Source organism: Nerophis ophidion, linkage group LG16 (assembly GCF_033978795.1).
Source record: "Nerophis ophidion isolate RoL-2023_Sa linkage group LG16, RoL_Noph_v1.0, whole genome shotgun sequence".
NCBI lineage: Eukaryota > Metazoa > Chordata > Actinopteri > Syngnathiformes > Syngnathidae > Nerophis > Nerophis ophidion.
Genome location: NC_084626.1, coordinates 51,763,802 through 51,778,291, shown reverse-complemented (window position 1 = coordinate 51,778,291; position 14,490 = coordinate 51,763,802). Strand labels below are relative to the sequence as shown.

Genomic DNA, 14,490 nt, shown 5'->3' with positions numbered 1-14,490 from the left:
GGACAGGACTGTGGAGTTTGGAGGGACTGGAAGAGATGCGGATGAGGGGACAGGACTGTGGAGTTTGGAGGGACTGGAAGAGATGCGGATGAGGGGACAGGACTGTGGAGTTTGGAGGGACTGGAAGAGATGCGGATGAGGGGACAGGGCTGCGGAGTTTGGAGGGACTGGAGGAGATGCGGATGAGGGGACAGGACTGCGGAGTTTGGAGGGACTGGAAGAGATGCGGATGAGGGGACAGGGCTGCGGAGTTTGGAGGGACTGGAAGAGATGCGGATGAGGGGACAGGGCTGCGGAGTTTGGAGGGACTGGAAGAGATGCGGATGAGGGGACAGGACTGCGGAGTTTGGAGGGACTGGAAGAGATGCGGATGAGGGGACAGGGCTGCGGAGTTTGGAGGGACTGGAAGAGATGCGGATGAGGGGACAGGGCTGCGGAGTTTGGAGGGACTGGAAGAGATGCGGATGAGGGGACAGGGCTGCGGAGTTTGGAGGGACTGGAAGAGATGCGGATGAAGGGACAGGGCTGCGGAGTTTGGAGGGACTGGAAGAGATGCGGATGAGGGGACAGGACTGCGGAGTTTGGAGGGACTGGAAGAGATGCGGATGAGGGGACAGGGCTGCGGAGTTTGGAGGGACTGGAAGAGATGCGGATGAGGGGGACAGGGCTGCGGAGTTTGGAGGGACTGGAAGAGATGCGGATGAGGGACAGGGCTGCGGAGTTTGGAGGGACTGGAAGAGATGCGGATGAAGGGGACAGGGCTGCGGAGTTTGGAGGGACTGGAAGAGATGCGGATGAGGGGACAGGGCTGCGGAGTTTGGAGGGACTGGAAGAGATGCGGATGAGGGGACAGGGGCTGCGGAGTTTGGAGGGACTGGAAGAGATGTGGATGAGGGGACAGGGCTGCGGAGTTTGGAGGGACTGGAAGAGATGTGGATGAGGGACAGGGCTGCGGAGTTTGGAGGGACTGGAAGAGATGCGGATGAAGGGACAGGACTGCGGAGTTTGGAGGGACTGGAAGAGATGCGGATGAAGGGACAGGGCTGCGGAGTTTGGAGGGACTGGAAGAGATGCAGATGAGGGGACAGGACTGCGGAGTTTGGAGGGACTGGAAGAGATGCGGATGAGGGGACAGGGCTGCGGAGTTTGGAGGGACTGGAAGAGATGCGGATGAGGGGACAGGGCTGCGGAGTTTGGAGGGACTGGAAGAGATGCGGATGAGGGGACAGGACTGCGGAGCTAGCACTGAGCTACTAGGACGGAGAGGCTTCGCGGTGTCTTGACTGGGTGAGCAGGTGTCGGACACCTCAGTCACTTTGGACGTATCATCGCTCATCCATGCGGACTGGACACTGGTCGAGAGTGGAGTGGGCTGTCTTGGTTGCTTTGTTGGGTCTGCTTCTGTCTCTGGCCATGCTCCCTCCACCCCAGCGGACGATAGCGTGGAACACCACAGAGGCCACCACAGTGGATATGTTTATTTTACTTTTTATTCATAGCTTTAGGTAGAAGTGTCTGTTTGTATCTGCTGCTTTGATGTCTTTAATGTCCTATGTGTTCTTTGATGTTTGATGTTTCCCTCTTACACACGTGGAAGAGGGATGTGTACTATGGCTATGAGTTGTTGGTTTTCCCTTGGCCTCAGTCTGCACCCCCTCTCCAGGGCCCAGGCTAAGACAGATTTTTTAAATTTTATTTTAATCTTCTATCCCCCCCCCTTGTTTACCTGTATGTCATCTTTTTTGTAAGGGGCGCTGGAAGCCGGCAGACCCGTCAGCGATCCTGTTCTGTCTCCCTGTAATGTTTGTCTGATCTTGAATGGGATTGTGCTGAAAATTGTAATTTTCCTGAAGGAACTCTCCTGATGGAATAAATAAAGTACTATCTAATCTAATCCAATCTAATCTATTAATAAACATACAAAAAGTAAAATTGACTGATTGTCATTGAGGTTGTAGTACAGTGGGATCCCCAACCATCTCTTATATTTATAGATTTTTTTATTATTTTTTTCAGTCTTAAATTTCATTCAAGGTGGCATTATCCATCCATTTTCTACCGCTTATTCCCTTTTGGGGTCGCGGGGGGCGCTGGCGCCTATCTCAGCTACAATCGGGCGGAAGGCGGGGTACACCCTGGACAAGTCGCCACCTCATCGCAGGGCCAACACAGATAGACAGACAACATTCACACACTAGGGACCATTTAGTGTTGCCAATCAACCTATCCCCAGGTGCATGTCTTTGGAAGTGGGAGGGGCCTATCCCCAGGTGCATGTCTTTGGAAGTGGGAGGGGCCTATCCCCAGGTGCATGTCTTTGGAAGTGGGAGGGGCCTATCCCCAGGTGCATGTCTTTGGAAGTGGGAGGGGCCTATCCCCAGGTGCATGTCTCTGGAGGTGGGAGGGGCCTATCCCCAGGTGCATGTCTTTGGAAGTGGGAGGGGCCTATCCCCAGGTGCATGTCTTTGGAAGTGGGAGGGGCCTATCCCCAGGTGCATGTCTTTGGAAGTGGGAGGGGCCTATCCCCAGGTGCATGTCTTTGGAAGTGGGAGGGGCCTATCCCCAGGTGCATGTCTCTGGAGGTGGGAGGGGCCTATCCCCAGGTGCATGTCTTTGGAGGTGGGAGGGGCCTATCCCCAGGTGCATGTCTTTGGAGGTGGGAGGGGCCTATCCCCAGGTGCATGTCTTTGGAGGTGGGAGGGGCCTATCCCCAGGTGCATGTCTTTGGAGGTGCGAGGGGCCTATCCCCAGGTGCATGTCTTTGGAGGTGGGAGGGGCCTATCCCCAGGTGCATGTCTTTGGAGGTGGGAAGGGCCTATCCCCAGGTGCATGTCTTTGGAGGTGGGAGGGGCCTATCCCAGGTGCATGTCTTTGGAAGTGGGAGGGGCCTATCCCCAGGTGCATGTCTTTGGAGGTGCGAGGGGCCTATCCCCAGGTGCATGTCTTTGGAGGTGGGAGGGGCCTATCCCCAGGTGCATGTCTTTGGAGGTGGGAGGGGCCTATCCCCAGGTGCATGTCTTTGGAGGTGGGAAGGGCCTATCCCCAGGTGCATGTCTTTGGAGGTGGGAGGGGCCTATCCCCAGGTGCATGTCTTTGGAAGTGGGAGGAAGCCGGAGTACCCGGAGGGAACCCACGCAGTCACGGGGAGAACATGCAAACTCCACACAGAAAGATCCCGAGCCTGGATTTGAACCCAGGACTGCAGGACCTTCGTATTGTGAGGCAGACGCACTAACCCCTCTGCCACCGTGAAGCCCAAGGAGTCATTAAAGAGGTCTTAAAAAGTCTTAAATGTGACTTGCTGAAACCTGCAGATACCCTGGAATACTAGCCTGCAGAATAAGTGACAACAAGCTATAGTTAGCAAGTCAAGTGCAGCGGCAGCGATCGTTTATTTTGTCCTCTTTTAACATGGATGAATCCATATCTAAAATAAAACAGTTTTCTAAACTGGACTTTCAATCAATGCAGGAGGTAATAATTAACGGAAGAGCCACGCCGGTTTGCTTCAGACAGTGATCGCCATCCAGACAGAGCGACTTTTAAAAACGGAAGAAAGATAAGGAAGACTTCTATAAACAAGTTATCGATGCTTTTGATCAGAAGGAGCTGGCATGGACTTCATTTATAAGTAACGGTAAGACCATAATAACGTTTTTTTTATTATTAAATGTGCTATTTTGTGTGCTACAGTTTGTATGTGTAAAGAATGCTGGTATGAGCTTTTAAACATAACCCGTTAATTGCTGCCAATCAAATGGTGAATAAGATAGTCTTTAGGGTTCATGTGTTTATAAATCTGACTGTGATGAAGTCAGTGCCTCACCAGCCATGAACCTCACCGAACGTCACTGATGTATTTATAAATGTGTGTATGTGAGTATGTATATGTATTTGTATGTACAATACGTTTGTCTCCTAGTATGTGCAGTGAATGTGTGTGTGGATGTATGTATGTATGTATGTATGTATGTGAGTATGTATATGTATTTGTATGTACAATACGTTTGTCTCCTAGTATGTACAGTGAATGTGTGTGTGGATGTATGTGTGTATGTATGTATGTATGTATGTATGTATGTATTTGTCTATGTATGTGGGAGCGCAGGTATGTGTGTAAGTACCAATATGTGCGCATATGTATGTATTAATGAATGAATATATGTATGTGGGTATATATTTATGAATAATTATGTGTATGTGAGTATGTATGATTATTTGTATGTACAATATATTTGTCTCCCTGTGTGTTCGGGAGCCAAAGTACGTTCTTAGCCCCCCAGAGAGCCCAACCCAAAGCAGCGGGTGCGGTGCCCAGGGAACACACAGCCAGGCTGGCCAGCATCAGGCCACAGACAGACAAGGCCCTGCTGTCCCCTGCTTCTCCCGTGCCAGCCCCCAAGCCAGCAAGAGACCCAACCCATATAGGGCAGAAAGACAAGGGGTCCCAGAGACTCCCTGCAGCCGGACGGGAAGAGCGCCCCCGCCCCTCCAGAAGAGCAAGTCGACCACCGCAGGACTGCCCAACACGGGGCCACGGGAACCACCCACCCCACTTGCAGGGACCCCAACGATAGAGATAGAGGAAAGAGAAAGAAAAAAACAAAACAAAGAAATCACAGACACGCTGACACACGAGGTCACAACCCCAGCAGCTGGCCGCCTTGCAGGACACGATAAGCCTAGTCATTTCAAAAAAGTGGCTTATCCTTTGTGCTGCTCGGGGTAATATTATTCATACGGTGCTGGGATACATCATTTCACCCTCATCTTGGACCACATTTTTTTGACCACGGTATTTGTCGGATCCTGGGCTGCATGACTTGTTGTCCTGGAGGTGGGTTAGGGTGAGGAAATCAAGCGCGCCTTAGGCCATGGCAGTCATAAACCTTCCCTGAGCTGAGCTGAGTAGCACACAGTGAAAAGAAAGAGAGGAAGACATCCTGTGTGCCACCAACACCAAATGCCCCGCAAACACTCTGCGAGAAGGAAAATATACAATCGTCTTCAACACAACAATCCTCACCAGCCACCGCAAACATTGGCATTCTTTGAAAACCCACACCGCCAAAGACGCTACCCAAATACAGCCGCAAAGAAAGGCCGGGGGCCAGTCCCAATACTTAAGCCCCCGATATATATATATATATATATATATATATATATATATATATATATATATATATATATATATAAATTGGCCCTAGTGTGTGAATGTGAGTGTGAATGTTGTCTGTCTATCTGTGTTGGCCCTGCGATGAGGTGGCGACTTGTCCAGGGTGTACCCCGCCTTCCGCCCGATTGTAGCTGAGATAGGCGCCAGCGCCCCCCGCGACCCCAAAAGGGAATAAGCGGTAGAAATGGATGGATGGATATATATATATGGGGGGTGACAGTGGCGGCGGCGATGACCAAGAAGAACGTGGAGTTGGAATATAATTATAACACTTTATGTACATATTTATATAATATTTATATATTTATATAATATGTAACTACAAGCTCCATTCACAGACAGTCCCATTGCTTTTATGAGCGGTCGAGCGACTCAAAAGCCGGAAAAAAAAAATCAATCAATCAGTTTACTTATATAGCCCTAAATCACTAGTGTCTCAAAGGGCTGCACAAACCACTACGACATCCTCGGTAGGCCCACATAAGGGCAAGGAAAAACTCACACCCAGTGGGAGGTCGGTGACAATGATGACTATGAGAACCTTGGAGAGGAGGAAAGCAATGGATAAAAAATGAAAGTTTATATTTTTTATTTTTTTATTTGTGGCGGCCGTAATTCTTTCGTGGTGGGCCGCCACAAATAAATGAATGTGTGGGAAACCCTGATATATATATATATATATATATATACATACAGTATATATATGTGTGTGTGTATATATACACACACACATACATACATGCATATATACATATATACATACATATATATATATATATATATATATGAGGGATTTTTAATCACTGCTATGCTGAAATGATAACTAATATTGATACTGTTGTTGATGATATTCATTTTTGTTTCACTACTTTTGTTTTGTTCTGTGTGGTGTTTGTGTCTCCTCTCTGTTTATTGCAGTTCTGAGTGTTGCTGGCTCAGGTTTGGTTTTGGAATTGGATTGCATTGTTATGGTTTGTTGGATTGATTAAAAAATAATAATAATAAATAAATAAAAAATAATACTTTTTTTCCCGATTTTTTAAAAATGAGAATCTATTTATTTCCACACCCCTAACATGAATATGCATCATCCCGCAGAAAACACTCTCTAGTGACTCGGCTGCTGCCGGGATTTAAAGAGGAACTGCAATTTTCGTAATTCTGCCTATCGTGCACAATCATTAACAGACTTGATGACAAATATGATTTTTTTTTTAATGCATTCTAAATATTAAATACATTTAATAGAAAGTCTGCTTACAAAAAACCTCCACAACACACCAAGCTTTTTTTGTGTCGTCCTCACCAGTTGCTGGTACCTTAATGGCTGTCATAGTGTCCCAACTTGTTGGATTATATCCTCAGCCAGCTACTTTCCAGGTGAGAGGCATGGTTTATGATCTACCATAAACTTACAGGGAGCAAGGAAGCGAGGAAGCAGCAGAACACTCAATGATGTCAACATCGACTCACAAAAAGTAATTAAGTCGCCGCTATAAATAGTTTGTCTGCGTTAGCACTTATTATAACAATGTCACCAATACTTGTTAATATTTATAATAACAATATCACTACCGGTAATACTTGTTAATATTTATAATAACAATATCACTACCGGTAATACTTGTTCATATTTATAATAACAATATCACTACCGGTAATACTTGTTCATATTTATAATAACAACATCACTAATGCTTGCTCTAAGTAAACCACAAAGATACTAAGTGTCAGGACTCCTGGAACAGATGACTGACAGAAACCAAGGTACTACTGTACTGTACTGTACTATGTTACAAATGGACACAGTTGACTGACAAAAACTAAGGTACTATTGTACTTTACTACGTTACAAAGGGACACAGATGATTGACAAAAACCAAGGTACTACTGGACTGTACTATGTTACAAATGGACACAGATTACCGACAAAAATCAAGGTACTACTGTACAGTACTATGTTACAAATTGACACAGATGACTGGCAGACACCAAGGTACTAAGTTACAAAGGGACAGATTACAGACCAAAAAAAGGTACTACTGTACTGTACTACGTTACAAAGGGACTCAGATTACTGACAAAAACCAAGGTACTACTATATTGTAACACGTCACAAATAGACACAGATGACTGACAAAAACCAAGGTACTATGTTACAAATGGACACAGACTACTGACAAAAACCAAGGCACTACTGGACTGTACTATGTTACAAAGGGACACAGATTACTGACAAAAACCATGGTACTACTGTACTGTACTACATTACAAAGGGACACAGACGACTGACAAAAACCAAGGTACTACTATATTGTACTACGTTGCAAACTGACACAGATTACAGACAAAAACCAAAGTACTACTGTACTGTACTACATTACAAATGGACACAGACGACTATCAGAAACCAAGATACTACTGGACTGTACTATGTTACAAAGGGACACTATACTGACAAAAACCAAGGTACTACTATATTTTACTATGTTACAAATGGACACAAATGACTGACAAAAACCAAAGTACTACGGGACTGTACTATGTTACAAAGGGACACAGATTACTGACAAAAACCAAGGTACTACGTTACAAATGGACACAGAATACTGACAAAAACCGAGGTACTACTGGACTGTACTATGTTACAAATGGACACAGATTACTGAAAAAAAAACAAGGTACTAAATTACAAATGGACACAGATTACTGACAAAAACCAAGGTACTACTGTACTGTACTACATTACAAAGGGACACAGACGACTGACAAAAACCAAGGTACTACTATATTGTACTACGTTGCAAACTGACACAGATTACAGACAAAAACCAAAGTACTACTGTACTGTACTACATTACAAATGGACACAGACGACTAGCAGAAACCAAGATACTACTGGACTGTACTATGTTACAAAGGGACACAGATTACTGACAAAAACCAAGGTACTACTATATTTTACTACGTTACAAACTGACACAGATGACTGGCAGACACCAAGGTACTACATTTCAAAGGGACACAGATTACAGACAAAAACCAAAGTACTACTGTACTGTACTACGTTACAAATGGACACAGATTATTGAGAAAAACCAAAGTACTACGGGACTGTACTATGTTAAAAATGGAGACAGATTACTGACAAAAACCAAGGTACTACCGTACTGTTCTACATTACAAATGGACACAGACTACTGACAAAAACCAAGGTACTACTGTACTGTACTATGTTACAAAGGGACACAGATTACTGACAAAAACCAAGGCACTACTGGACTGTACTATGTTACAAATGGACACAGGTTACTGACAAAAACCAAGGTACTACTGTACTGTACTATGTTACAAAGGGACACAGATTACTGACAAAAACCAAGGTACTATGTTACAAATGGACACAGATGATTGACAAAAACCAAAGTACTACTGGACTGTACTATGTTACAAATGGACACAGACTACTGACAAAAACCAAGGTACTACTGTACTGTACTATGTTACAAAGGGACACAGATTACTGACAAAAACCAAGGTACTATGTTACAAATGGACACAGATGATTGACAAAAACCAAAGTACTACTGGACTGTACTATGTTACAAATGGACACAGACTACTGACAAAAACCAAGGCACTACTGGACTGTACTATGTTACAAATGGACACAGGTTACTGACAAAAACCAAGGTACTACTGTACTGTACTACATTACAAAGGGACACAGACGACTGACAAAAACCAAGGTACTACTGTATTGTACGACGTTGCAAACTGACACACATGACTGGCAGACACCAAAGTACTGCATTGCAAAGGGACAGATTACAGACAAAAACCAAAGTACTACTGTACTGTACTACATTACAAATGGACACAGACGACTAGCAGAAACCAAGATACTACTGGACTGTACTATGTTACAAATGGACACAGATAACTGACAAAAACCAAGGTACTACTGTACTGTACTATGTTACAAAGGGACACAGATTACTGACAAAAACCAAGGTACTATGTTACAAAGGGACACAGATAACTGACAAAAACCAAGGTACTACTGTACTGTACTATGTTACAAATGGACACAGACGACTAGCAGAAACCAAGATACTACTGGACTGTACTATGTTACAAATGGACACAGACTACTGACAAAAACCAAGGTACTACTGGACTGTACTACATTACAAATGGACACAGACGACTAGCAGAAACCAAGATACTACTGGACTGTACTATGTTACAAATGGACACAGACTACTGACAAAAACCAAGGTACTACTGGACTGTACTACATTACAAATGGACACAGACGACTAGCAGAAACCAAGATACTACTGGACTGTACTATGTTACAAAGGGACACAGATTGCTGACAAAAACCAAAGTACTACTGGACTGTACTATGTTACAAAGGGACACAGATTGCTGACAAAAACCAAGGTACTACTGGACTGTACTATGTTACAAATGGACACAGATAACTGACAAAAACCAAAGTACTACTGGACTGTACTATGTTACAAATGGACACAGATTGCGGACAAAAACCAAGGTACTACTGTACTGTACTATGTTACAAAGGGACGCAGATTGCGGACAAAAACCAAGGTACTATGCTACAAATGGACACAGATGATTGACAAAAACCAAAGTACTACTGGACTGTACTATGTTACAAAGGGACACAGATTGCGGACAAAAACCAAGGTACTATGTTACAAATGGACACAGACTACTGACAAAAACCAAGGTACTACAGTACTGTACTAGGTCAAATATGGACACAGTCTACATGTTTTCCCAGAAAAGAAGCCGTTGGTAAGACGGTGGTTTCCTTGAAAAAGTGAAGTTGATGATGCAACATGACCACGGTGGTCCACAGAGACCTCAGACCTTGACTGGCTCACATGGTGGTCATGAAGTTCTGTGGTTGAGTCCACATGGTCATGAAGACTGCAGACCATTATGGGATGCTTTGAAGAGTATCTAGCGAGCAAAGCCTGGCTCCACCAGCCGGACTCCACAAGTCCACGTGACGCACGAAGAAGACCACGTCAACTCCGGAGGCCAGCGGGGTGAGACCACTTGTTGGCCTTTACAAATCCTGTTGACGGAACTTAAGTCCCGGTGGATCCGGGGAATCTTTCTTCTTTTTCTTATTTGCTTGTTTTTTTTTCTGAACCGTTTTGGATCTTTTCCCTTTTTTGCTTCCCAGATAACCAGAGACACTGCTGCATAGTCCGAGGACAGCGCTTTGTGGACCAAAAGACCAGAGACACTGCTGCATAGTCCGAGGACAGCGCTTTGTGGACCAAAAGACCAGAGACACTGCTGCATAGTCCGAGGACAGCGCTTTGTGGACCAAAAGACCAGAGACACTGCTGCATAGTCCGAGGACAGCGCTTTGTGGACCAAAAGACCAGAGACACTGCTGCATAGTCCGAGGACAGCGCTTTGTGGACCAAAAGACCAGAGACACTGCTGCATAGTCCGAGGACAGCGCTTTGTGGCCCAAAAGACCAGAGACACTGCTGCATAGTCCGAGGACAGCGCTTTGTGGACCAAAAGACCAGAGACACTGCTGCATAGTCCGAGGACAGCGCTTTGTGGACCAAAAGACCAGAGACACTGCTGCATAGTCCGAGGACAGCGCTTTGTGGACCAAAAGACCAGAGACACTGCTGCATAGTCCGAGGGCAGCGCTTTGTGGACCAAAAGACCAGAGACACTGCTGCATAGTCCGAGGACAGCGCTTTGTGGACCAAAAGACCAGAGACACTGATGCATAGTCCGAGGACAGCGCTTTGTGGACCAAAAGACCAGAGACACTGATGCATAGTCCGAGGACAGCGCTTTGTGGACCAAAAGACCAGAGACACTGCTGCATAGTCCGAGGACAGCGCTTTGTGGACCAAAAGACCAGAGACACTGCTGCATAGTCCGAGGACAGCGCTTTGTGGACCAAAAGACCAGAGACACTGCTGCATAGTCCGAGGACAGCGCTTTGTGGACCAAAAGACCAGAGACACTGCTGCATAGTCCGAGGACAGCGCTTTGTGGACCAAAAGACCAGAGACACTGCTGCATAGTCCGAGGGCAGCGCTTTGTGGACCAAAAGACCAGAGACACTGCTGCATAGTCCGAGGACAGCGCTTTGTGGACCAAAAGACCAGAGACACTGCTGCATAGTCCGAGGACAGCGCTTTGTGGACCAAAAGACCAGAGACACTGCTGCATAGTCCGAGGACAGCGCTTTGTGGACCAAAAGACCAGAGACACTGCTGCATAGTCCGAGGACAGCGCTTTGTGGACCAAAAGACCAGAGACACTGCTGCATAGTCCGAGGACAGCGCTTTGTGGACCAAAAGACCAGAGACACTGCTGCATAGTCCGAGGACAGCGCTTTGTGGACCAAAAGACCAGAGACACTGCTGCATAGTCCGAGGACAGCGCTTTGTGGACCAAAAGACCAGAGACACTGCTGCATAGTCCGAGGACAGCGCTTTGTGGACCAAAAGACCAGAGACACTGCTGCATAGTCCGAGGACAGCGCTTTGTGGACCAAAAGACCAGAGACACTGCTGCATAGTCCGAGGACAGCGCTTTGTGGACCAAAAGACCAGAGACACTGCTGCATAGTCCGAGGACAGCGCTTTGTGGACCAAAAGACCAGAGACACTGCTGCATAGTCCGAGGACAGCGCTTTGTGGACCAAAAGACCAGAGACACTGCTGCATAGTCCGAGGACAGCGCTTTGTGGACCAAAAGACCAGAGACACTGCTGCATAGTCCGAGGACAGCGCTTTGTGGACCAAAAGACCAGAGACACTGCTGCATAGTCCGAGGACAGCGCTTTGTGGACCAAAAGACCAGAGACACTGCTGCATAGTCCGAGGACAGCGCTTTGTGGACCAAAAGACCAGAGACACTGCTGCATAGTCCGAGGACAGCGCTTTGTGGACCAAAAGACCAGAGACACTGCTGCATAGTCCGAGGACAGCGCTTTGTGGACCAAAAGACCAGAGACACTGCTGCATAGTCCGAGGACAGCGCTTTGTGGACCAAAAGACCAGAGACACTGCTGCATAGTCCGAGGACAGCGCTTTGTGGACCAAAAGACCAGAGACACTGCTGCATAGTCCGAGGACAGCGCTTTGTGGACCAAAAGACCAGAGACACTGCTGCATAGTCCGAGGACAGCGCTTTGTGGACCAAAAGACCAGAGACACTGCTGCATAGTCCGAGGACAGCGCTTTGTGGACCAAAAGACCAGAGACACTGCTGCATAGTCCGAGGACAGCGCTTTGTGGACCAAAAGACCAGAGACACTGCTGCATAGTCCGAGGACAGCGCTTTGTGGACCAAAAGACCAGAGACACTGCTGCATAGTCCGAGGACAGCGCTTTGTGGACCAAAAGACCAGAGACACTGCTGCATAGTCCGAGGACAGCGCTTTGTGGACCAAAAGACCAGAGACACTGCTGCATAGTCCGAGGACAGCGCTTTGTGGACCAAAAGACCAGAGACACTGCTGCATAGTCCGAGGACAGCGCTTTGTGGACCAAAAGACCAGAGACACTGCTGCATAGTCCGAGGACAGCGCTTTGTGGACCAAAAGACCAGAGACACTGCTGCATAGTCCGAGGACAGCGCTTTGTGGACCAAAAGACCAGAGACACTGCTGCATAGTCCGAGGACAGCGCTTTGTGGACCAAAAGACCAGAGACACTGCTGCATAGTCCGAGGACAGCGCTTTGTGGACCAAAAGACCAGAGACACTGCTGCATAGTCCGAGGACAGCGCTTTGTGGACCAAAAGACCAGAGACACTGCTGCATAGTCCGAGGACAGCGCTTTGTGGACCAAAAGACCAGAGACACTGCTGCATAGTCCGAGGACAGCGCTTTGTGGACCAAAAGACCAGAGACACTGCTGCATAGTCCGAGGACAGCGCTTTGTGGACCAAAAGACCAGAGACACTGCTGCATAGTCCGAGGACAGCGCTTTGTGGACCAAAAGACCAGAGACACTGCTGCATAGTCCGAGGACAGCGCTTTGTGGACCAAAAGACCAGAGACACTGCTGCATAGTCCGAGGACAGCGCTTTGTGGACCAAAAGACCAGAGACACTGCTGCATAGTCCGAGGACAGCGCTTTGTGGACCAAAAGACCAGAGACACTGCTGCATAGTCCGAGGACAGCGCTTTGTGGACCAAAAGACCAGAGACACTGCTGCATAGTCCGAGGACAGCGCTTTGTGGACCAAAAGACCAGAGACACTGCTGCATAGTCCGAGGACAGCGCTTTGTGGACCAAAAGACCAGAGACACTGCTGCATAGTCCGAGGACAGCGCTTTGTGGACCAAAAGACCAGAGACACTGCTGCATAGTCCGAGGACAGCGCTTTGTGGACCAAAAGACCAGAGACACTGCTGCATAGTCCGAGGACAGCGCTTTGTGGACCAAAAGACCAGAGACACTGCTGCATAGTCCGAGGACAGCGCTTTGTGGACCAAAAGACCAGAGACACTGCTGCATAGTCCGAGGACAGCGCTTTGTGGACCAAAAGACCAGAGACACTGCTGCATAGTCCGAGGACAGCGCTTTGTGGACCAAAAGACCAGAGACACTGCTGCATAGTCCGAGGACAGCGCTTTGTGGACCAAAAGACCAGAGACACTGCTGCATAGTCCGAGGACAGCGCTTTGTGGACCAAAAGACCAGAGACACTGCTGCATAGTCCGAGGACAGCGCTTTGTGGACCAAAAGACCAGAGACACTGCTGCATAGTCCGAGGACAGCGCTTTGTGGACCAAAAGACCAGAGACACTGCTGCATAGTCCGAGGACAGCGCTTTGTGGACCAAAAGACCAGAGACACTGCTGCATAGTCCGAGGACAGCGCTTTGTGGACCAAAAGACCAGAGACACTGCTGCATAGTCCGAGGACAGCGCTTTGTGGACCAAAAGACCAGAGACACTGCTGCATAGTCCGAGGACAGCGCTTTGTGGACCAAAAGACCAGAGACACTGCTGCATAGTCCGAGGACAGCGCTTTGTGGACCAAAAGACCAGAGACACTGCTGCATAGTCCGAGGACAGCGCTTTGTGGACCAAAAGACCAGAGACACTGCTGCATAGTCCGAGGACAGCGCTTTGTGGACCAAAAGACCAGAGACACTGCTGCATAGTCCGAGGACAGCGCTTTGTGGACCAAAAGACCAGAGACACTGCTGCATAGTCCGAGGACAGCGCTTTGTGGACCAAAAGACCAGAGACACTGCTGCATAGTCCGAGGACAGCGCTT

At 47.4% G+C, this 14,490-nt stretch overlaps 1 protein-coding gene across 1 annotated transcript in view; it reads right to left on the bottom strand.

Annotated features, from left to right (window-relative positions):
- Positions 1–10,149, bottom strand: part of LOC133535606 (growth/differentiation factor 11-like) — an 18,864-nt gene extending 8,715 nt beyond the window's left edge. The window contains exon 1 of the mRNA XM_061875563.1: positions 10,093–10,149. Within this exon, the coding sequence (XP_061731547.1) occupies positions 10,093–10,149 (57 nt within the window). The remainder of the gene's footprint in view (positions 1–10,092) is intronic.
- Positions 10,150–14,490: the final 4,341 nt, after the last annotated feature.